At 35.1% G+C, this 24449-nt stretch overlaps 4 protein-coding genes across 5 annotated transcripts; all 4 read right to left on the bottom strand.

The window, feature by feature from the left end:
* Positions 1-376: 376 nt before the first annotated feature.
* On the bottom strand, positions 377-1523 carry LOC101218937. The gene has a single exon (XM_004144520.3). The coding sequence runs from the start codon at positions 1249-1251 to the stop codon at positions 532-534; it is 720 nt and encodes a 239-aa protein (XP_004144568.1). The 5' UTR covers positions 1252-1523; the 3' UTR covers positions 377-531.
* Positions 1524-2780: 1257 nt separating this feature from the next.
* On the bottom strand, positions 2781-7892 carry LOC101218471 (protein FAR1-RELATED SEQUENCE 5). 2 transcript variants are annotated; one of them, XM_004144518.3, is made up of 3 exons: positions 4975-7892; positions 3669-4118; positions 2781-3474 (listed from the first exon to the last, which is right to left on the bottom strand). In XM_004144518.3, exons 1-2 carry the CDS (start codon positions 7171-7173, stop codon positions 3945-3947), a joined length of 2373 nt encoding a protein of 790 aa, XP_004144566.1. In that variant the 5' UTR covers positions 7174-7892; the 3' UTR covers positions 2781-3474; positions 3669-3944. The 2 variants fall into 2 exon arrangements, with proteins under 2 accessions (XP_004144566.1, XP_011658644.1); XM_011660342.2 differs by having other exon boundaries at positions 2788-3474; positions 3606-4118.
* Positions 7893-9957: 2065 nt separating this feature from the next.
* On the bottom strand, positions 9958-14803 carry LOC101217993 (cellulose synthase-like protein D4). Its single transcript, XM_004144516.3, has 6 exons — positions 13975-14803; positions 13438-13821; positions 12363-13167; positions 11495-12240; positions 10812-11320; positions 9958-10714 (listed from the first exon to the last, which is right to left on the bottom strand). The coding sequence occupies exons 1-6, from the start codon at positions 14433-14435 to the stop codon at positions 10251-10253; spliced, it is 3369 nt and encodes a 1122-aa protein (XP_004144564.1). The 5' UTR covers positions 14436-14803; the 3' UTR covers positions 9958-10250.
* A 217-nt stretch (positions 14804-15020) lies between these two features.
* Positions 15021-17633, bottom strand: LOC101213839 (AT-hook motif nuclear-localized protein 25). Its single transcript, XM_004144580.3, has 2 exons — positions 16862-17633; positions 15021-16215 (listed from the first exon to the last, which is right to left on the bottom strand). The coding sequence occupies exons 1-2, from the start codon at positions 17526-17528 to the stop codon at positions 16118-16120; spliced, it is 765 nt and encodes a 254-aa protein (XP_004144628.1). The 5' UTR covers positions 17529-17633; the 3' UTR covers positions 15021-16117.
* Between the last annotated feature and the right edge of the window lie 6816 nt (positions 17634-24449).

Raw genomic sequence — 24449 nt, 5'->3', positions numbered from 1 at the left:
AGATTTATAGCGACAATTCCATAAAATTGGCATCTCGAGTTTGCTTTTCACATCGATGTTTAAAACGTGTTACAAAACTAAGAAAAGATGTTTTATCAAAGTACACAAAAGGACAAAAGCACATTATAAATTCTTTTCATAATAACTTTCTATGGTATTTTACACAATTTTCAATGTCATCCGACAAATAATCTCAATATATATATATATAACAAAATTTTAGATTCTATCTATAATATAAACATTGATAGACTTTTATAAATGTCTTTTTCAGTATCATATATCATTGATATTCATTTGTTATATTCGTAAATATTTTTCTCGATTTTACCGATCATTTTCCTAAACTAATTGGATAAAAGATAGGGAGAAAGAATTTTTAAATGAAAAGCAATTTAATAAAAAAACAAAGAAATAACTTTTTTTCACCAACAATATATCTTATGAACATTACACACACAAACCAAACAAGGCTAAGCATCAACACAGCCACATAAATTTAAATTACGTACATGATTTTGCCTCTCCTTTCTACTTTGGTATGAGGCTACCAACAACAGCAGCAATCATGGACGTTGGGTCACCGAGCATAGCGGAGACGATGCACCGAACGGCACGACCCGCCATCTGAAATCCTTGCTCAACCTTTCCTCTTTCCCTTTGGTTATTTAGGAGTGTCCCCTTAAGGCTTGGAATCCTTGTTTGAACCTCAATGACTTTGTTCTTGTCTACTTTTAGGTACATGGCTTGCCAGCTCTCTACTAGCAATTCCTTCACACATGACAAATGAAGGTTATAATTCCTGCATTTAGACTTGTAAGACCATCCTGGTCCCTTGCCTCCGCATCGGTGGCACGGCCCCGAGAGCTTCAAACTAAGGTAAAGGTTGCGTTCACCATCGTCAAGGACTTGAGGGAGGTTTGCACAACAAGGGTGGAGATCGAAACCGCAACGCTTACAATGGTAAACAAACCCTGAAACGTCGTTTCGACAAGCGTCACAGTACCTGGCACATGCACCGGGCGGGGAAGAATAGAATTCAAAAGTGCATTTTGGGTAGAAAGGGTGAGTGATCTTGGGATGTGCCATGGCACAAAGCTTGTGCAAGGTGAAGTCACATTGGAGGCATTGGTAATTGAAACCAATGCCAGCTTCATGGCAACCACTACAGTTGAAAGGGGTATCAGTGTGATTCAGCTTAAGCTTGTGCCATGGATGAATTGGATGAAACATCTCTTTTTCAATCTTCATTATTGTTTCTTTCTTGCTTCCTCTTGATTATTATTTCTAAGGAAATGAACAAAACAACAACAGGAAGAGTAATAGTTTTATAAATGCGTGGATGAGGATTAGAAGTGTCAGTTTGATTTGTATTTGAATACTTCAAAAAGTGGGTATATTTTGAAAAAATTGCAAAAACCACCCTTAAAGCAAGATGATAGTTGTAATTATACCCCTTAGACTTTTGATTATAAGAATCGAGACATGAAACTTATACAAATAATGTTAAAATTGAACCCGATCCTCATTTAGGGGTCCAACTTCTACAACGATATTGTAAGTTCGAGGATCCAATTTTTACAATCGAAAGATTGAAAGTGTAATTACTACTATAACCATACTTGAACTATAAGGGTGTCGTTTGCAAATTTGGTCTTTTTTTTTTCAAAGTAATCATCTAAGTAGATACTTTGCTTAGAATTTACAAGTACAAGAATAACTTGGCAATGTATGTGCAATTATGAAGATGAAGAAAGTAGAATTGAGAGAAGAAGATGAAATTGGTTAGAATCTGATTCCATGGAAGAAGGTGTTGGTTTAGTTAATAAATATCACTTTTAAAATGTGATATTTGATTTATTCCTTTGACCAAAATTGAACTCAGAGAGCATTTTATTGTACTTTTATATTTTTGTTTATCCTAATCTAATGTTAGATAGAATTTTGAAGTGGTTTTAGTTTCTTTGTTTAGAGCAAAACATTAGGAATTTTTTCTTTGGATTTTATCCTTATCTTAGAAAAACAAAGCTTGAGTTATCAGCTTCTACCTGAAATTCAAAGCGAAGCTTTCATTTTCAAGAGCTTTGCTTCAAATTCTTCACTTCAACAATCCTATCATATTATTATTTAACTTTCTGCCCACTGATTGGTTTCAAGTGAAAAAAAAAAAGATAGAGAGAATATTTATCTTTCTCTGTTTTGCTTTAGTAGAAATGAAGAAACTGCCTTGCAAAACACTAGAACGGTGAAATAGCTCAACTCAACGCCTCCAATAGTCCCTTTCAACATTAGGTAAAAGAGGTAAAAGTTGTTACTCTTCAGATATACAAAGCATTTGTTGTAACACAAAAAATAAATTACTTTAATAATTTGAACCATATAGTTAGTAGTTGATTTGGTAAATCTCTTGTGTTATTTGTGAGATCATATATGTCATATTTAATCTAAGCAATCTATCTAACCCTCTACTTTCCTCTTCTTTACCTGACGTGGGCACGTTTACATTTAGACAGCAGCCGAGCTGCACAAAACAAAAAAGAGTGCAGCTGGGCAGCAAAAAAGAAATTGGGTACAACCCAATGCAGCAGTTAAGGTTTTCCCTATTTAACAATCCTCGTTTGCTCGACTCAATGACTCTCTGGCCACCTTTGGGGTTTACGAGGACGTTCTAATTCCAAGATGTATTAGACATCAGATCTTGTCTGATGATTGATGGACATTTAGTACACTGAAACAAGAGGGTGCTCTGTCCCAAATCAAATCAAATCAAATCAAAGTCAAACAAAATCCATGAATTTATTAATTTAACCATCTTTTTCTAGAAAACAACAAACAAATCGTGGGTTGAATTACAGTTCAATGCAACCTAATGTTTTATTACTATCGATTTCGAGGCCAAAAGTTCAGCTCTCAGTCCCACAAAAAAAGAAAAAGAACATCTTGTCTCCAGAAAGATCTAATTCTTCCTGTTTCTTCTTACTTGTCAGTTTGGTTATTTGGGTCAAATTTGAACTCCTAACTTATTTGGAACCAGAAAATGAACATCACACCCAGGAAAAACAATCCAAGTGAAATGTAAAAGAAAGATCGATGAAAATGGTATAAAACTAAAGCTAGTTTGCTACCACTGAGCAGCTGCCAATTACATCTTCCTAGATAGACTTGCTACTAATTCATCAATAGAGCAAAATCACCACCAAATCTACAAAGAATTTCCTGTACATTCAATTGAAGGGCATCTGGCATTCCTTATTTCCTAGCCAAATCATGCCTGTGAAATTGTGGCGGGGAGGTGGGTGGGGTGGGGGTTGAGAAATATATATATATATATATATATATATCACAGCATTTTTCACCTCAGAAATTGATATAGAAAAAGATGCTGACCCGAGCAAGGATCCTGATCTGAAAAGGTTAGCCATCAATAAAATGAACATTGGCACTATCGTCTTCAAAACCAGTTATTTTCTCCCCCTACAAGATCAAAATAAGGAAAATCCAGAATCAACATCAATTATGAAATGAAGAAAATCTCAAATAAAATAAGATCAGATAAAATCATAAAAGGCTAAAGTAAGCAAATCGAATTGGGAAGCAACTATTACGTGTAGTTTTCTTTTTCGGACTCAAATCGATGAACAAGAAGATTAACAAGATGTTTCTGGTACCAGTGAGAGAGTATCATAAACTTCAAAGAGGACCCCATTGGATGGCCAGAAAAAGCTTGCAGTGAAAATAGAACGTGGTCATCCATCTCCGGGACAGTAAATCGACAAACTATCACCTCTTAATTGTTGCATACAGATGTAGGAGCACCGATTACTCGACAAAAACAAATTTACATCCCCATTACTAAGATACTTCTCAATGAGACCTAGGTTAAAAACACACAATATTTGGCATTGAGATGAGACAAAGACTCACTATATACTTCTACTACACCTTCAAATGCTGTCTTTCATACTAATTTTAATGTTCTGCACTTTAATAGACAATTGCAACTTGTGGTCCTCAATGTCTTTCAGCACTGAAAAAAGGTTAGACCGATAAACTTCACACTTGCGATTTGCACACTCCAATTCATTGGTAAGTTCATTGATCTTTTTGTCCAACTCATCCTGCCAAGAATTTCAAGAGTAAAAATATGTCAGAAGAAAATCATGCATGTCTTGACACGCAAGTGAATGAAAGATTGCCATGAAAGATTGCCCAGCCAGCACTCAGAGTCCAATAATGAAACTCGGATGAAGGTTGATTAAAGAGAAGCATTAAAAAAAAAAAAAATACAAAGTGATTTCATTATCAGCTTGGTGTTATTCTTATGAATTAGAGTCCATTCTTGCAGGTAGTTCAGAAATATGTGTAGGGTTGTTTTTTTATATGCCCTTGTACATTTCATTTTCATTATGAAAGCTTGATTTCTAACCCGGGCAAACAAAAAGAGAAAACAAATAGAAAAACAGAAAACAAACCACCCAATTCCATGCGTTCAGTAAGTATACACACAATCAAAATTAACAAATTAATGAAATTATATTGAAGTAAGTACATGTTTATTACTGACTGATCAGTCTATCAAAAACTAGGATAAACACACTATCCAAATACCAGTCCTAAACAGAAAGAAATTTCACGAGAAAGTATTGTGTAGTACTAAGAAACTCAAAATCTAGCAAGTCCCCGATTACGCAGTGAGAGCTAGAACAAGATGCAGGTTTTAGTTCTATCATATATCAAACTCTAATCCATACTGCAAGATCCAACCAACCATACTGTTAAAGACGGATCAGTTGGAATAAGTGTAAAAGCAAGATTGAAAGAAAACACGATTACAAACTCCATCCACCACTAAACTAAATTGTAAGATGCTAAAAGGACTAGAAATTTCCCTTTCCTTGTATATAGAAATCTTAAACAACAAATTCCAATAAAATAAAGGACAAACAAGAGACACAAATGAAAGTGAGCACCTACCTCAGACATATTTTTACTCAAGTTCTCATCATGATCCCTGCTACTACTATGATTCGCATAGCTTTTGACATTTACAGGGTCCACTTTAATTCGCCCATTCATTATAGAAATTTTGCCATCATTCCTTGTTGTTTGAGCAACCCTTTTAGCAGCCTCCTGAAGGGCATCTTTAACCACATTATACATATCCACACTCTTTGCTCCTTCCTCTATAAATTTAAAAGCCTCATGGCGTAAGGTATTGTATCTCACAGTATGGGATTCAAGATAGTTGTTGTAGATATCATTCACATGATCCTCCAATACCACATTACTTTTTGCATTTCTTGTCCATCGTTTCAATATGTAATAAGATGGAAGTGTAAGAATATTGGTCACTCTGAAGACAGCCAAGATATGTCTGCACAAAAGACCTGAGAACTCAAACATCTGGCAACTACAACTTGCTCTCATCTCCAAAACATTAAATTTCACATAGTGTGCTTTATGATCCTCTCCATATTTGGCCACTTGATATGTTATAATTTCTCCATCATCATCAGCTTTTGATGCCATAAAAGTTAACGTCCCAACTAACTCCTCTTGGAACCTCGAGAATAGCTTCCTGGTGTAAAGCTCAGAAACTTGTTTTTCCATTGGAGATGGTGTCTTTAGAACAGGGGAAGTGTTCATTGTATCATAATCTGCTTTCACTTCTTTCTCATTCCGACTCTCTAAGGCTTTTTCATACAGTTTAAAAAACTGACTCAAATTGGTTGAAGCATTCACATACCCATCAAAATATGAATTCATGCTATCACTTCGCTGTGTAATAGACATTTCAGCAAAAAACGTATCCCGCAAATACACTGGAACCCACTGCCTCCGAGCAGAGTAAACTGTCTGAAGCCATTCATGATCCCTGAGATCATATCTGTCAACAAGTGAAAGCCAGCAGGACTCAAATTCCTCGATAGAGTCAGTCAAGTTTACACATTTGTGGAAGTCAGCTTCAAAGCTTGGGTGTTTAAGAAACACATGAGACAGCATCTCCTGGCATTTCTTGAAAATATGCCATTTGCAGAAACGGTGACGGGTCTCAGGGAAAACTTGTGTAATGGCTGACTGTATTACTGAATCGTGATCAGTAGTAATTGACACAGGTGGACGACCAGACATTGCCAAAAGCCATGTTCTAAATAGCCAATTAAACGATGCTTCAGATTCATTTATTAGAAAAGCACAACCAAATAAAACAGGCTGTCCATGGTGATTCACCCCAGTAAATGGAGCAAAGGGCAGACGATATCTGTTTGACCTATAGGTAGTGTCAAATGTAACAGTATCACCAAAATAAGTATAGTTCATCCGAGCTTTTGGGTCAGCCCAAAAGACATTTCCAACGCACTGATCCTCCTCACCTTGCACAGCATAGAAGAAGTTAGGGTTTTCAGAATGCATTTGCCTTAAGTAATCCAAAAGCAGTTGAATGTCTCCTTCTAAGCTCCTTTGGCGATTATTCCTCATATAATTGCGACAATCCACCTCTGTAAATCCAACTTTACTGATTCCTCCATACTCCTTTATCAATGCTGACATAATTCTACGAGGACCCATCCCAGCAGCCTGTAAAGTATCAATTAAGGTTTTTGCTGGACCTGATATTTGCCTATGAGACCGCAGGCAGTGCACCTGATCAGGAGGAACTAACTCATGATTATGCTCTCTAACAAATCCAGAGACAACCCATTTTCCAGAATCGTGCATTTTTACAGACAAGGATGCTTTGCAACCCACTCTTGTAATCGTCCGAGGACGCTTAATTTCTCTGTCTTTAGTTCGTTTCTCATTCAAATTCCTAAAACCCTCTTTGGCACAAACAAATTGTCTTTGTATAATCGCTCCATCACGCCTAGACCGACGGGAGGAGCTGACACGAGTACTAAACCCAACACGTCGAGCATATGAATTGTAGAAAGCCTTGGCAGCTTCTTCAGACTCGAATTCCATTCTTTCATAAGGTTCAAGATCCAAAAGATCACCCTCAGGAAGATATATTTCACCACTGCCAGCACCACCACCAAGACTGCTGAGAGGAGGGCTATCAACCATTTCCTCATCCTCAATGGAATGGTGTACCATACCCATAGAATAGTCATCTCCCTCCCTCCCACTCCCACCTCCCAATCCAATATCAAATTCAATCACCTCATTATCCATGTGAAACACAGTGAATGTTCAACTAGAACTTGGACTGCAAACTCTACACCCTTTCCAACCAGATGAGTAAAAGTTATGACTAGAAGAGATAAGTCACTCGGCAACAACAAAACAACACTCCCCCCAATCCCATTAATCTACCATACAACAAGAGCATGCGAAGACAGAAAAAGAACATAAACAGCCATCTCATCTCATATTCGAGTGCAAGCCGCAGTACCCATTAAACAAAACACAAAAACAACCAAAACCCATTACTCAAAGATCAATTCAGACTTAAAATCTCCAACTTTTCCCAGAAACTACTCAATCAACAACCAGATAATAAAAATCCAAGCATAACCCACTAAAGGGTTCCGGTTCCTGGGTTGGAAAACCCTAGAAAATGAATTGAATTTTGCCGGGAAATCGAAAGAAGCGCGGAAATTGGGGGTTAATCAGGAGCGGAAAGGGAAGAGGGTTAGTAGAGGGAGAGAAAGAGATGAAGAAAGAGAGGTGAAAGATGAAAAATACCCGTGAATTAAGTGGAAAATTGGACGATGATCGCAAAGAGACGGTGAGAAAGCGGGGAGTGTTGGAGATTGGCGATGGATTATTCGTATGGAATCACAGCCTCGAGGTTTCAAAATTTAAAAGAGGTTTTTGTTCCAATAGTTCGCCGATTACTCTCTCAAAAGTTCGTATGCCGTCACCAACGCAAGATTGATTCATTTCCAAAATAATTGAAACCCATATTTGGATTGACACATTCCACCAAACTTTTCTTTTTTTTAAAAAAAACCATTATTATTATTATTATTATTATTTGTTTACTTTTCGTAAATATAACCAACTTAATCAAATCTCGACTATTTTTTTTATAAATATTACCGCTTCTTACAATTCGTTTAGATTTGGTGTAAAAAAATCTCTTTTACTGTCACTTGCAAGACATCAAAGTTCAAAAAATGTCTATAAAAGTTTGTGGTTTTTCGCATAATGTCGTTGAAAACGTTGTCGTTGTGTGGCAATAGCTTTATAGTGGTGATGCGCTGCATGTACACTAGTTTTGTTTTTTCATCGTAAACATACGTCACTTACTTTTTTTTAACTAAAAATGGATCATCACCTTGCCAACTAAAATAATCTCTTTTTATAAATGAAGGAGAGAAATACAACTTGAAAATTTCTTTTTCCAAACAAAATAATCACTAGGATGTCAAAATAACAATTGAATGAGTTTTTGTTTTGTTGATATATTCTCTAGGAGCAAAAAAAAAGGTTTTACAACGTTTACAGAAATTAGCTACATCCGTATAATTTCATCCACGAGACGGCCGACCTCATCTCATTACTGTGATCATTGTAGAGCCAATTTAGATGCAAACTAATTTGCATAAACAACTAGCTCTTAATCTTGCTAAATTAATTAAGTGGGATTTGTGGAGTTTAATTTGGTAAATCAACAACTCACTCAATTAGGTAGTAATTAAGCTCATTCATCTTTGGAAAAATCCCACTTAATCAAGTCAACAATTTTGACTTTCAAGAAATCAACTTTCAATTTTGAAAATTTTATATTTTCCTTTTTTATTTAAATCTAATTAATTATTTATTTTTAAATTATTTTAATTAAATAATGATAAAATAATATATAGTTAATTAAACTATTTAATTATTTTAATATTATATTATTTATTTTCTACCATGAATCCATATCAATCTAAGTTGACCTAATTAGAATCTCTATTCCATTTTTTAATATATAAGTCTTATTTAAATATCATTTTTCTCTCTCTCAATTTGTAATAATTAATTATATAAGATATTGTTTAAATTAATTTATATAATCATGATTAGTAAGTTGACCATTCACAATGTTGTTCGTAATTTCAGGTGGGTCAAAATACTGTTTCGATATTACATTTTGTTCCTTAAACCTATATTGATCCTCTAATGAACAATGAATTTATAGTTCAACCAATAAATAGAATTCCTCACGCCAATAAGAGGGTGGGGCTCCCTGTTCAAGTCTTAGAGTTAGTAGTTAAGGGAACAACCTTTCTCTACTATATCTCTTAGAAGTGGGTAGGAGTAAATTTCATTCTTGCATTTTATGTCCCAGGTCCTAACCTAATATTTCCTTTGAACTGGAAGGTTTATATTGATTCAGCACTATTGAGTTGTCCTTATCTTTGCAGATCTAAAAGTAATTATGAATAAACAAGAGTTCACAATTAGCTTAGGACTAAAGACCAAGTTATTTAGATTATCAAAGTATATCTTCAGAATAAAAGACGATGTCTAACCCTATTCCTATATTATACACCATTTAGACTATCAATTCGAACATGAACCACTCTTATGTCACTGCATAAAGTTCAAGTATTTGTATACTATAGTCGAGAAATATTTTTAGTTTATTGAGTTTAGAGTTTATAACGAGTAAATCTCTTACTAATTAGCAACTTATAAAACAATACCTCAACAACCATATTATTGAATAACATAGTAGTTTAACACATCGACAAATCATATCATGAGTACTTTTAAGACGTAAAACCTAACAACTATTTTGAACTCAATAGAAACACTTTAAAATCAACTTTATGAAAGCATTTGAAAAGCTATTTTGTGTGAAAAAAGAAGTAAACATTTATCAAACTTATAACCTTTTCATTCATTTGTTCATTTGTATATACCCCCATGAAATGAAACTAATCAATAATAATAATTAAAAAAAAAAACTTAAGAAGTGTTCAAATAAACAGAATTCAACCTCTTGAAGATGATCTTCAAGTGAGATTTGAGAAACAAAATATATATTACAGATTCACATTATATAAATAGCAACATTCTTCAGTTTACACACAATCTTTAATTTTCAAAAAGTATATCTAAATTTTATACCCTTCATCATCTTCTTCTTCGTCTCCTTTAATTCTCAAACACAATCCACTTGAAGATTTGAAGAGAGGAACAAAAAGAAAAACAAACCCTTTTCAATGCACATATTCACCAAACCCTAAGAAAAAAAAAAACATTAAATTCTCTCTCTTTCTCTCTCTCTCTTTTTATTTAATTTCCAATATATATATTTAAGGGAATTGAAACCCTCCTCCTGCTCCAACAGCAGCATCCTCAGCACTTGGTTTTGGTGGGTTAATTGCTATCCACAACAAAGATAGTGTAATTGCAATTAAACCTGACCATACTATCACAATTGTTGGTGTTTTTCCTCTTCTTCCCATTAATCCTTTTGCAAAAGGATATAAATGTGCCAACACCCAAAAGCTAAAGAATGCTCCTCCTATGAACTTGCTCCATTGTGGCACTGAGCTATAGATTGTTCTTGAGAATGCTACAGCCATTGCTATTATGTTCATCATTGCTATCACTATTGGTGGAACCATCAATGATGTCCATTTCACTAGGTATAAATCTGCGTATATGTCTTCCACGTCGTCCCCGGACGACTTTGACGTTAGTGTGAAAGAGATCTCAATCCCTGCTATCACCTTCAACAAACCCTGAACCACGGCCGCCAAGTGAGCAGATGTGCCTGAGATTAACAAGTTTAAAATGTCAAAAACTCTGTCAAAGAAAGTTGAGAGATGAAAGATGTAATTCGAATCATTATTAATAGTTTCCTAATTTACCTGAAATGAGCCAAAATTGTTCATTTCTCCACCACTCTTCCAAGCCGATGCCAGACCACTTGACTTCCAAAATGGCTAAAGAGATTAAACAAACAGTGATGATGAGAAGGTAGATCAGGAAGGTGACATTGAGCGTCTGGACAATGAACTGCCCGGAGAATAGTGACAGCGCCGGGAGGAAGCAGTAGACGATGAGGAAAATGGACGTGAAGGGATAGATGCCGACGTTAAGGTAGGCGAGTCGTTGCAGAAGTTTCAAGCGTCTCGATGCTAACAAGGCATTGTTTCTCGAGAAGAAAATCTCGACCGAACCTGTTGCCCACCGGAGCACTTGGTGGAGTCGATCGGTGAGATTGATAGGAGCTGACCCACGAAAGGCGTCACGCTTGGTGATACAGTAAACTGAGTGCCATCCACGGTTGTGCATACGGTAGCCTGTGACCACATCCTCCGTCACTGAACCGTAAATCCATCCAACTCGCTCCCCCCATTCCGTTTTGTCCTCGTACCTATTTCATGGATTACCCATATATGTAGACGACAATAAGCAATATGATTTGATTATTTTAGTTAAATTATAAGTTTAGTTCATAAGTTTTTGAGTTTGTGTTTATTTATCGAAGATATATATTAGACACAAATTGAAAGTTGAGCATTTAAAAAGTTTCAAGAGTGAATCATACCAACAAGAAATTACGGAGACAGCTTCAGCAACAGTTGGAGCATCAAGGGGTGGACGAGGAAGACGAAGGGCACCGGGAGGGCGTCCATACTTGACTGCAGAATGATCAGCTAGAGGTCGTCCTTGAAACTCGGCAACCGGTATAGAGTCAGCCAACATGTTAGAATTTCCGAAACGCTTGGGAAGTAAATTGACGTCAAGGTCAGGATCAAAGTCAGTAGATCGCAAAGGCTGTGTTTCGGCGGAATCGTTTTTGGGCTTAGTTTTATCAGGTTGCGGCGGGTCAAAACCGTAGAGGGCGAAACGACGAAACATACAACCTGTTCCGACGTACACCGGACCTTGTACTCCATCAAGAGCTCTCATATTACCATCAAAGAAGACAGTATTATGATTGGCGTAACGATCAGAAGGATCAATACCTTCAAATCTTTGAGGGAATTGAATGTAACAAATATCTTCTCCACCACGGTCCATCATGAAACACATTCCTTCTTTGATGGCTTTGCAATTATAAATGTAATGATCACAATCAAGGTTGAGAATGAATGGACCATTTGATAACACAGCTGATGCTCTTACAAGGGCATTCATGGCACCTGCCTTCTTGTTGTGATCGTATCCGGGTCGTTTCTCACGAGAGACATACACGAACATCGGAAGACGAATGTCAACATCTGTAAAGTCTACGATCTTTTCGTCCGCACTTCCCATTAATGGGTCATGGCTCGGAGGCTTCAACATCACCTGGTAAATATAAAGATAAAAAAATATTGATCGACAGAAAAAAGGAGTTTTACAAATCATTCAAGAACATGCCCCACATCTTTGACATTTTTGGTTTAGAATTATTTATTTTTTGTTTATACCTGAAGAATTCCTGCATGATCACCCTTAGAATGATCACCGGATGGAACAACCCAAGTACCAGGCCAATGAGATCCATCAGCCATCCATGTTGCTTTTTGAACCTTAATTGGCTCCATAGCATCTGCCCCTGTTTCTTTCATGTGCTTCCACATTTTCATTTCCTCTCTTGCATTGAAAGCGTCTGATCGCCTCCTAATTGAGTCGGGAAGCCCATTAGTCCGAACCTTAAACTCGTCATACTCTCTCTTGATCTTCCTTCTATCCTTCACAAAATCTGATCTACTCTTGTTCTTTGTTGGATCCACTTTTAAACTAAAATAGCTTTCGGGATTTCTTGGCTCTATATCGTGTTTACGACAAAATGGAACCCACAAATCCGCAAAACTCGCAGCCTCTGCCATTGCCTCGAACGTCAAGAGGGCACCGCCATCATCAGAGATGTAGCAAGCAAGTTTTTCAACTGGATAATCAGCTGCAAGAATGGATAATATGGTATTGGCAGTTACAAGAACTGGTTCCTTTTCTGGATCTGCTGTGGATACAAACATGTCAACTCCCGGAAGATCGGAACGACCGGTGGGATTTGAAGGAGATGGAGCATCGAACTTGTCGTGAAGGACTTGAAGGTCAGTAGCGCGGTTTACGGGACATAGCTTCGGAATTTGATCGAGAATCCAAGAGAAAGCGAACCATATTTCACAAATGATAGACATCAACCATAGCCATATGGCATCCTCATTTGGATGTTGCACTCTCCAATGTAAAAAGAAACCCAACACCACAAGTCTTACCAATATCAACAGCCTGCCCAAAAAAAAGCTCAATATTATTACTCCCAAGATGTTTCAAAAGGATTAAAATATGCATGTCAATGACAATGCTGATATTGAAATTTCAGTTTATAGTAATATAGCAATGAAAATTTTTAGTAAAAACTTATTTCAATTCCGAGTCAACTTACACCATATTAAACCTTCTAATCTTATAACAATTGAGTATCAAGAAAACTGGTAGGAACATATTAACATGTCAACATATCAACAAAAACATTCCAAATATGTAAAGGAAAGAAACCTGTATGGACTGATGATGCTAGCCGGGATTGGAAATGTTCGACTAAGAGGTTTCCATGGCTTGTCCATCGACTCCAGCATCCCTTCACGGAACTTGTCGTCTTCGCCATCATAGTCATCGAAATATGCATTGCCAACTCCATAAGTTCCTTTTGACTCAAACAACCATTTGTTGTGATCAAAATCTCCACCTTGGTTTAGCTTCATCATTGACATGTTTTGTGAACCACCCTTAGACCCATCTGGCCCTTTTAGTTGTAATGTTCCATTGGAATAATCATTCGGATCATCATCAATGTCTCCCGTTCTGTATGGCTCTTTGCAGCCAGGACAAAGCCCCGTTTCCTTTGCTGCATCAATATGACATTCTCTACAAATTCTAAACCTGTACAAATACAACTAACATTCAAAATACGATTAAAAGCTTAAGTAGATAGATGGATTTTCATTCTAAGTTTCTTATGAAATTTAAACCAAAATTTAATGCTTTATCATTGTTGTTAAAAACGTGAGAGATTCGAGCATGAGGAATTACAACCTGCATTCGCAAGGAGTCATATCCTGGCCTCGATCGTCCTTCATGACCTTGCCATCACAAGCAGGCATGCCACAGGAAGACCCCTTGGCCCCGGCCATTTGTGGATGAGTCACTTGTGAATCTATCACCTTGTCCATCAAATGTGCTCGTGTCACACTGTTGAATCCACCAGTGAACAGTGAGTTTGAGACGTATTGCTCCTCTGCTTTGCTAATCACCGACGATTCCATCGGTTGATTATCCGGTGTCGGAGGAATATGCACCGTGTAGTTAATATAGTCTCCTGATATCTCTCCTGACATGTCAAGATCTTCTCTCGACAGGCTGACATATCGGCCGCTCGACGTTCTTCGTGCGAATTTAACTGTTTGTCCACTTGAACCCCGGTTGCTCGTAGCATTTGTAGACCCACCCGGGCTGCGAATGGCTTTCTTGGATGGTTGGTTGGTTAAACTTGCCATTTATTATTGTTTTACTTCTTAGCTCCAAGTTCTCTGTTGAGTTATCAATTATCAAAGTTTCGTTTTAGTCCCTGTCTGTAAAAACACATCTTTTACTATATTGTCACCACAAAAAGGAAAGAAAGAAGAAAATTGAAGTTGCTTTTCTTTTTCAGCCTAGACAAGAACAGAACTGGGAAATGTTGTTTGAAATCACAAGATTGTGGAATCAAAGGAAGGGAAGTTGGGATCAATGGTGGAGCATTGTTCCAAGATGTTTAGGAGAGGAATGGTGGGAAATTATTGGAACATACCATTAACGGATTTACCCAACGGTGGAGAAAAGACAAAGTTGATCGAAGCCTAAATTTAGGATCTGTTACTGATTTCAAGGATTGTGTTTGTGGAGGAAATTATATTGAGATTTTCTTTCTTTAATAAACCTAACTAAGATGTAGTTTATAGGTGGTTAGTATAGTATCAAACTTACATCACACATGTCCATCTATATTTCCTAGGTTTTAATGGGTTCAACGAATGGTGAATCGACATTTTCATCATATTGTTAGAAAAATCTATGAAACATGCATTAAAATGGTAATGAAATTTTGAAAAACGGTTCTTTCACACTAGTTAGCTAGAGATGTCACACAACACATCCTAGCAATCATAGAGACAATAACAAATCAACTAAAAGAAAAGCAATAGAAACACACGAGTAGGTGACCCAGTTCGGTGATACAACACTACCTTTGTCGAGAGGACAATGTGCCTAAGAAAGATAATCCACCAATAAATTCAAGTTAAGCGATTACAACATTGTACTTATTTGTATACAAAAATCGAGATTATATACCGTGATAACCATAGAGACGAACAAAACTTGGACAAAAATATATCACACACCTTTTGAGTCCTTATTAAGCATCGAAGAAAGGGAGTCTAGGTCGCAAAGCCCAAAGTGATAGACCATGCTCAACTTAAACAAAGGTTGACCCTCTCCGTTTGATGAATGTGGCATAATCTACCTCCAACCCATTTGGGCCTAGGGAAGAGGATAGCTTGGCGAGTAAAACTAAAAAGAAAAAAAGAAAACTCATTGGCCTTTTACCAAGGTTGACACTCCTCATTTGATGAATGAGCATGTCAAATTAATCTAATGTGACATAGAAACTCTTATATGGCCACTTGAGATCAATTTAAGTTGTATGTTTATATAAGTCGTAAGAATGTGATATATTGTACTCTATGAATAAAGTATCGGCGCCTATCATCTCTCTAAAAGATTTTGATATAGTTCGATGTTTCACCCCACGATATTTTTACTTGGTGTACATAACTTAGAATTGTATATATATAAATAGTTATTTTTGTAATGTGTGACAAATAGAAAGTTAAGCTTTAAGTTGTGAGGCCTTTGTGATTTCAATTCTCACAAATAATAATCCTATAAAAAAACCAACATTTACATAATCAAAAGAAGGGAAAAAAATAAATTAAATCTCATAACATGAAAAATAAAGATGATTTAGTTAAAGAAATATTGAAATAAACTCTTCCATTAATTAATCTATTTGATAAAAATAAAAAATAAAAAAAATAAAAGTGAAAGAAGAATTTTTGGAGACCATTATTGAAAAGGCGTTCGAATTTCTTAGGAAAATTTGTTTGATTTTCTTCTAAACCTTTTCTCATTTTTTTTATCAGAGTGTTGTCGGAGGTCTTGATGCATTGTTGTTCCAACCGTAACCATCGTCACGAAGGTTGAAGCTTTCGATACCCCTAAGTTGGCCACCTCCACCTATAATATTAGGATATTAAATTTTTGTTGACATGTTGATAAATCATATTTTCACTATACACGATATATCATATTCAATTATGAAGTGAGATTCAAACTACAATTGAGCCACAAACAACCGTTGTTTTCGTAACGATTCAAAAAGTGCAATAAAACTTTAAAAAGTTGCAACCATTTCTAAGTAACATGTAAACAAATTGTGTATTTGTTTATTATAATCGGAGAATTTTTTCTCGAGAGACTTGGGTATAACTAAACAAAATGAGTGTTAAATCGAAATTAGTATTTAATCATATATTATAGGAAAGATTGTTCAATCATATATTAGGAATTGATTAAAACTACTAGCTAACATGGAAAGCCTAAGATACTGAAATTAGTCCAAAACGAGAGCAAGGGGCATAGCTAAGTGATACTATTTTTCACTAACCCCATTCTTATTATGATATGTCAATATGGTAACCCAAACTCATTTTGGCCATCTCCTAACTCTTACTATAAATGTTAAGCAAATTATAATTTTCCTTTTCTTTTACTCTTTGCTTATTATGTGAATTTAAAAAATTATTTATTTGTTAATTATTTTATCGAATATTTATTTTGATATTTTATAAAATTGAAATCTGATAGATTTAAAAACTTTTACCAGTAATATCTGAAGATGGCGACGCCGATGCCTGAGCTTGTACCGGCGGCTCTGCCTCCTCCACCGGTAGCCGATCATACACTGCATTCGTAAACGATGCCACCATCAGTGTAACTGGACTCGATGCCCTCAATGGCCCGACGACGCTTCCTCCGACGACATGTCCTTGCCGTTGCCTGTCGGCCAAATAAATCGTTAGCCCTCCAGCACCCGAAGGCGGCAACGCCGTGCCAGTCAGAGACACAATCTCAAATGTTCCATGAAGAGTCATAACAGAACCCGACGGAGACATCGGCTGACGCAAGTTGACGTTGGTGACGGCGCCAGTGCCGCCGAGAATGCAAACGCCGTAGCGGCGGCGGGTGACGTAAGTCGAGATGGATTCAACCACATCGGAGCCTGGGGAAACCTCTAGCACGTGCGACCTCAGAGAGTTGGGGCTGTCACGTGTTACGATCACCGGCGGTTTTGGCTTGTTCTTGGAGCCGGCGGGGCGGCCACGAGGGCGGCGCGAGGATGAACCGCCGGTGGTGGGAGTGGTTGAATCGGCAGAATTGGGATCGGGAAGATGGGTTTGTGAGAAGTTTTGAAGTTGGAGGTCTGAACCGAGAAATTGATTGGCGTTGCGGGAGGAGGCGCCGTGGACGGCGGAGTTCAAATCAGACATTATTGTCTGTGTTGTTGAAAGGATGAAATCCTTTGGTTGTTTATAGAGTTAATAAAATAGGAAGAATTTGCTCAATCCGTCCATATGAAACTCGAAAATGTTTTTCCTTTTCCTTTTAGATTTTCAACTTAGTTTTAAACATATTATACTAATTTAGTATACATTTAACAAATTATTCCTTTATCATAATTAGTTCATAGAGGCATTTAAAAAACAACGGACTACCAAAATCTAAACCATCTTTTAATAGATTTTTTTTTGGAACACTCATCATCTCAACCTATTATTTTTTTTTATTCATTTATATATAAAATAGAAGACTATCTTCCAAGAATTTAAAATTTTAATAGAATACAAGATTTTGTTATAATTTGTAAATAGTTTAATTTATTATAACTTCGAAAAAGATAAAAATATGAATAAAAGTATACTTATTAACGTAGGAGGAAAACATAGTGATAGTTTATATTCTTATATATATTATGGTGCAAAAATCAATAGCTCCCATTAATTATATTCTTCCAAAGACGGTTTAGAATCCAAAGTACAATGGAGAGTACGATTAAATTTCACTAAGGGGTTTGTTGGAAAATGCAATCTTAAATCTTTATGCTCTTTGAATTCAAAATTATTATTATTATTATTATTTTTGGGTTAAAGATAGATTTTCTTTTATAAAAACAAAAATAAAAGAAATAAACTTTAATTTTAAGTGAAATTGAGGGTGGAGAAAGAAAAGAAACACATGCATGCATGTGTGTGGTTTATTTTTCCTTTATGAACCTTTCAATCACATCACATGTGGTCTATAGAGATTGGGAAAAATATTTCTTTGGAGTCTAAATTTTTTGTTTTTTAAATTCTTACTATCCACAAGCTAAGATATAGAAATCAAATATTTGATCTTGAGATACTCTTGAGATCGACATTATAAGACTAAATTTGATCAGTGATTTATCTACCATATTGTATTTGTTTTTCAATTTATTTAATTCTCGATTAATTGTTGTTCGTGCATTATTAAGTACTATTGAAAATGATGGCTTAGAAATTGCTTATTTAATGACTATAATTTATATACAAAACTATAAATCACTTGTGCCGACAAAAGCAATGTCGACAAACATATGTTTTTTACCGCATTTTGAAGAATGGTTATATTTATAAGAATAACTTATATGGCACGTAAGATTTCTCATCAGTAAAAAGACAATATGTCGATGATATCATTTTCTCTACAAAATTTGTACACCGACGCAAGTACGCAACTATTATACATTGGAGAAAAGGTACTTATGACATATAACTTTTGTAGATAATATCATTGACTCAAAAAAATGTGTCTACATATACCTTAGACCTTTTGTGGACTTTGACGGGCATTTATTTTTCGTGGGTGAAAGAGAAAATTCTTGTAGCAATTATGCTTAGAGAAGAGGTATGTTGTTGTATTTTTTTAATTTATATTTTAGTTCCATAATATTTTTTTAATTTTAAGTCCCACGGATTTCTTTTATTGTTCTTTTTCATTTTTGAGTTAATTACAAAATACATTGTTATATTTGATTGTATTTTAATCTTGAGTTAATTTCTAAATTCTAAACCATTAATAATTAAAAGTAGATATAATAATAATAGATTTTTTAAAAAAATAATAAAAAGATAATACATTTATTTTTCCATAAAGGTATAATTTAAATGGTAAATTATAATTTCTAGTCAACTAATAATTTAATGTTAATTATAGAATTTACTTTTAGAAAAAATCATAAACCAAATTACAATGTTGATCAAATTTTTAAGTCAAAAACTATATTTAAATAACAATGGTTAAGAACAAATTAAAACTAATTTTTAAAATGGTAATTTGCAAGTTTAGCTCTTAAACTTTTTTTTAGATCAACTACACATAAATATATATATATATATATATATATATATAACAAGTTAAAAGATTAAGCTTTTAATTTAACTTTTCAAAAACAACGAAATTGCTAAATGGATTCTTATATTTAAAAAATATTAGAATTTATTATTTATGATTTTTACTTCTTCAATAAGAATTATTTTGAAAAGTACACGAGTTTAACACACTATACTATTTATGAGATAGATAATTTTCAAAAATATCAAAATATTAAAACTATTTACAAAATATAGTAAAATTCATTTAACTCGATAGCAAATTTCATCCAACTTTCTCCAATTCATTTGAAAATTTTGTTTAACCTAAAATATTTACAAGATCTATTTTCTTTCTTCTTATAAAAAGGTAAGACGCCTTCAAGCGAGTGTTCGTTGAAGAATCATTAATTTATGAAAATAAGTCATTTATCTTCTTAGACATTTTACGAAGATATTGTTTGATATTTTCAAAAGCAATAAGAATTATTTTAGGGGAAGCGTTTTTAGATTAGTGAAGTGTGTTCATAAATTATTACTCGTAAAATCTTTCTAGAAGTAGGTAGATTTTCTCGCTGAAGTGAATTAACTTTGATCCCTAAAACACAACTTAAGGAATAAAATAAACTATTTGACTATATCACTATGAATTTATAATTTAACTAATAACTTCACATAGCAATTATTGTAACAAATCACATTAGGAATTAATTTAAAAAGTTAATTGATTGATTGTTAATTTCTTAATGGTTAGAAATCCAAGGAAGTGAAAGGAGACCACATGGTATTGAAATTTTGTGAGGTTGGCAAACCTTGAAATTAGAGAACTATTTAACAATATAATCAATTTAAGTTTTGTTCAAATCATTTTTTTTCTTGAGCCACCAAAAAGTTCAAACTCAAACCTTTTCTTTTCCCCCTTTTCCTTTTCTTATCATGTAATCAACTAAAATGTTTGCATAATTCTACAAACATATATATATATATATCAAGGTTGATTTGATGTACATTATTAAAAATAATTATAATAAATCAAAAAAATTTAATTTAAGTTCTAGATTTGGCTTGGTCTCAAATTTTGTATATATTTTTCTTAGTTTCGGGGAGCATTCCTCTTCCTCATACGATGTTGGCTTATGAGTTGAATCAACTTAGCTTCATGAACCATAAAAATGACGTATGTCTTTTAAAATAAAAGAAAAAAATGTTAATATAATTTTTCTACCTTAGATTTTTTTTAATATTAAAATTAACTTGAGAATAAATTAGAAATTTTAAAATCTATTCTTAATTTTTAAAGTTCACAAATCTATCAGATCCAAATCATTAAAAAAATGTCTATGGACGAATAGTTTGGATCAAAACAATATTTTTAAGTTAAAAAGAAAGAAGAAGAAGAAGAATTGCAAATCCAATCATAAAAAATGTAATGTATTTTATTTTAACTTTTGGGAAAAAGTTAAAACATTATTTTAATTATATGCTTCATTGAACCTAACCCTAAGATCATTATAAAAGTTGTAATTATTATTATTAATTAGAAAGCTAAAGGACCCTTTAATGGGCGTTTTCCTCATCCACTTTTTTTCATTAAAACTTTAATAATAATAATAAAGGAAAAAAGAAAAAGAAAAAAACTAAAGCTAAAATAGTACATTTTAAAATATATTTTAAATCTTTTAGATGGAGGTACGTGTAATTTTGTCGTGCATGATTAAGCTAACCATGTTCGAATGTTCGAAGATTTAAGTTCTCGACAGTGTGACTTGAAGATGACTTTGTGGGGTATCTCTTTAAACTTAAATCAAATATTTTTTTTAAAAAAAGTGAAGATAAGTATTTACTAAGTACATGACAAACTAAAACTATGATTAGACAATCAAATGAGTTACAAAATGATCGATACAATCAAATATGCATAAATTTTTTTATAATATATTACCGTATAATATAATGTTTATGTATTAAATACCACAACATGCGGTATCAAAATTATAGTTCATTTTATTTCTTTTGCCCCACCCTTCAAAATATTGATAGTAACATTTATTTTTCAACCCAACCCTATTTCTTCTTCTTTTTTTTCATTTAGAGTTAGGCCGGTAGATGCATTGAAGAATTATTGTAGTTGATCCTTTTGATTGTTGGGGGGAAAAGTTACTCATGGAATTGGCTTATTAATGCGCAATTAATGTTGATGTTGAGTAATCTATACATATACACATGTTTTAGGACGGATGCATGGGATAAGTGTCAGAGATTTTAATATCTAACTTTTTACAAACACATATACATGTTAACTATCACTAAACTATACTCATTTTTTTACGACAATCAAAATAGTGGAAAATTTAAGGTTCAAATACTTTTGGTTCTTTACTTTCGATTTTGATTCGTGTCGTTGATCTATGTGCTCTCAAAAGGTTTTCATTTTGGTGTCTTTTTTTTTTTTTATCATTTTAGTTATCATATACTTCAAAAACGGGTTTGTTGAATAAGAAATTTTGAGACCAATTACAAGTTGCCACATCATTTATTAAGTTAATGATGAAAAGTACAAATAATTAAATTTGGGACTAATTAAAATTGACACATGCCCCAAATTAAAGAGTTAAAATAAATAAATTGGTCATTCTAATAATGCCACATGTTTTCATATTAATCGTTGGATTAAGTTAATCATTTTAGTTCAATTAAGCCAAAAAAAAATAAGCTTAATTGAGCCCAAAGACTAAATATAACCTAAGTCCATATGGTTGAGCCCATGGGTCTGGTCCATGGACCAACCAAAAACCCATAAAGCCCACCAGTGAACTCTATAAATAGAGGAATTCTCCTCATTTGCAGGGGTTGGAAAATTTTGACTCTAGAAGATCTAGAGAGAATTCTTCCAAGAGCTAGAAGACTCCCTAACTTCTGAAGTTGACCACCCTCGAAGATTGAAGCTGCTTTGAAGATACAAACTTTCTTCCAAGACTCCAACTTCAAGAACATCACTTCTTCCAAGATCCAAACTTCAAGAACATCACGTGCTCCGCTTCTCAAATCAAGCGTAAGCATTCAACAACTTGAAGAACATCACGTGCTCCGCTTCTCCAAATCAAGCGTAGACGTTCAACAAACTTCAAGAACATCACGTGCTCCGCTTCTCCAAATCAAGCGTAGACGTTCAACAAACTTCAAGAACATCACGTGCTCCGCTTCTCCAAATCAAGCGTAGACGTTCAACAACTTCAAGAACATCACGTGCTCCGCTTCCTCCAAATCAAGCGTAGACATACAGTTGAGAGAGAATCAGAGGATCAAATTCTAGAGATTGAACCGCATCGCATCAAATCAACAAAAATACAACATCAACCCAAGTTCAAGTCCACGAATTAAATTTCTCCGGAAATCTCGTGCGAACAAATTGGCACGCCCAGTGGGACCATCTCTACCTCTCATCTCTCTCTCATCATCTAGATCTACAAGCAAATCAATGGCATCAAAGAAAGCTGCATCCAAATCTTCAGCTGCAAGCGACACCTACACGGGACCTATCACCCGTAGTCGTTCCAAGGGGATCATCCAAGGGCAAGACCAAGGTTCCGCCATCGCGCAGAGCATCCTGAAGCAATTGATGGAATCTCCTAAAGCTGGAATTGTCATCAAGGAAAATCCTCTATATAATGATTATGATTCTGCCTCTAGCAGGTCACTGAAAGAAGCACACCCAGATGTGATGTCCGTCATGATGGCTGATGTAGCAGTCGAGACTGCCATGGCGGAGATGGAGAGAAAAATTAATCTCCTGATGAAGGTTGTTGATGAACGAGACCACGAAATTGCAGCTTTAAAGGAGCAGATGCAGACTCGTGAAACTGCTGAATCGAGTCAAACTCCTGTCGTTAAAGTTGATGACAAAGGGAAGAACGTGGTACAAGAAAATCAGCCACAACAACAATCAACTTCTGTGGCTTCTCTCTCGGTTCAACAATTACAAGATATGATCACAAGCTCCATCAGAGCACAATATGGAGGCCCATCTCAGACTTCTTTCATGTACTCTAAACCATACACCAAAAGAATCGACAACTTGAGAATGCCGCTTGGATATCAGCCTCCAAAATTCCAGCAGTTTGACGGAAAGGGCAATCCAAAACAGCACGTTGCTCACTTCGTCGAAACATGTGAGAATGCAGGATCAAGAGGAGATCAACTAGTCAGACAATTTGTTCGAAGCTTGAAAGGAAATGCTTTTGAATGGTATACTGATCTGGAGCCAGAAAGCATTGAGAGTTGGGAACAACTAGAAAAGGAGTTTCTCAATCGCTTCTACAGCACCAGGCGTACTGTAAGCATGATGGAGCTTACAAATACGAAACAAAGAAAGGGAGAACCATCATCGACTACATCAATAGATGGAGAGCTCTAAGTCTTGACTGTAAAGATCGGTCACCGAACTGTCGGCTGTAGAAATGTGCACCCAAGGCATGCACTGGGACTCCTCTACATTTTGCAGGGAATAAAGCCCCACATTTGAACTGGCAACTCGAGCTCATGATATGGAGTTTGAGCATCGCCAGTGAGGAACTAAAGATTTTTTTTTCCTGAAGTAAGAAAGATAAGAAAGAGATGAAAGGTGCTGAAAAGATATTGAAAAGCACTCGAAAGAATCTATGGTCGTAAACACAACCCGCTGAAATTCTCCAAAGGAAAGAAGCGAGGGTTGAAAAGAAGGATGATGGAAGCGAAAGGCGACGTCTGACTTTAAAAGAAAGGCAGGAAAAAGTTTACCATTTCCTGATTCAGATATCTGACATGCTAGAGCAATTACTAGAGAAGCAGCTGATCCAGCTCCAGAATGTAAACGACCTGAGCAAGCAGGAAAGGTAGATGATCCCAATTACTGCAAGTCATCGGTTCAGTCATCCAGTAGAAATGCTTCGTGCTGAAGAGCTAATTCTAAGGTTTGGCTCGTGAGAAAAGATGAGCTAGATTTGGAGGAAGTAGCTCAAACAAACCACGCTGAAGTGACGA

The sequence above is a fragment of the Cucumis sativus genome, chromosome 7 (assembly GCF_000004075.3).
Source record: "Cucumis sativus cultivar 9930 chromosome 7, Cucumber_9930_V3, whole genome shotgun sequence".
Classification (NCBI taxonomy): Eukaryota; Viridiplantae; Streptophyta; class Magnoliopsida; order Cucurbitales; family Cucurbitaceae; genus Cucumis; species Cucumis sativus.
Note: the sequence above shows the minus strand (reverse complement) of the source record. Positions and strands in the feature narration are given on the sequence as shown.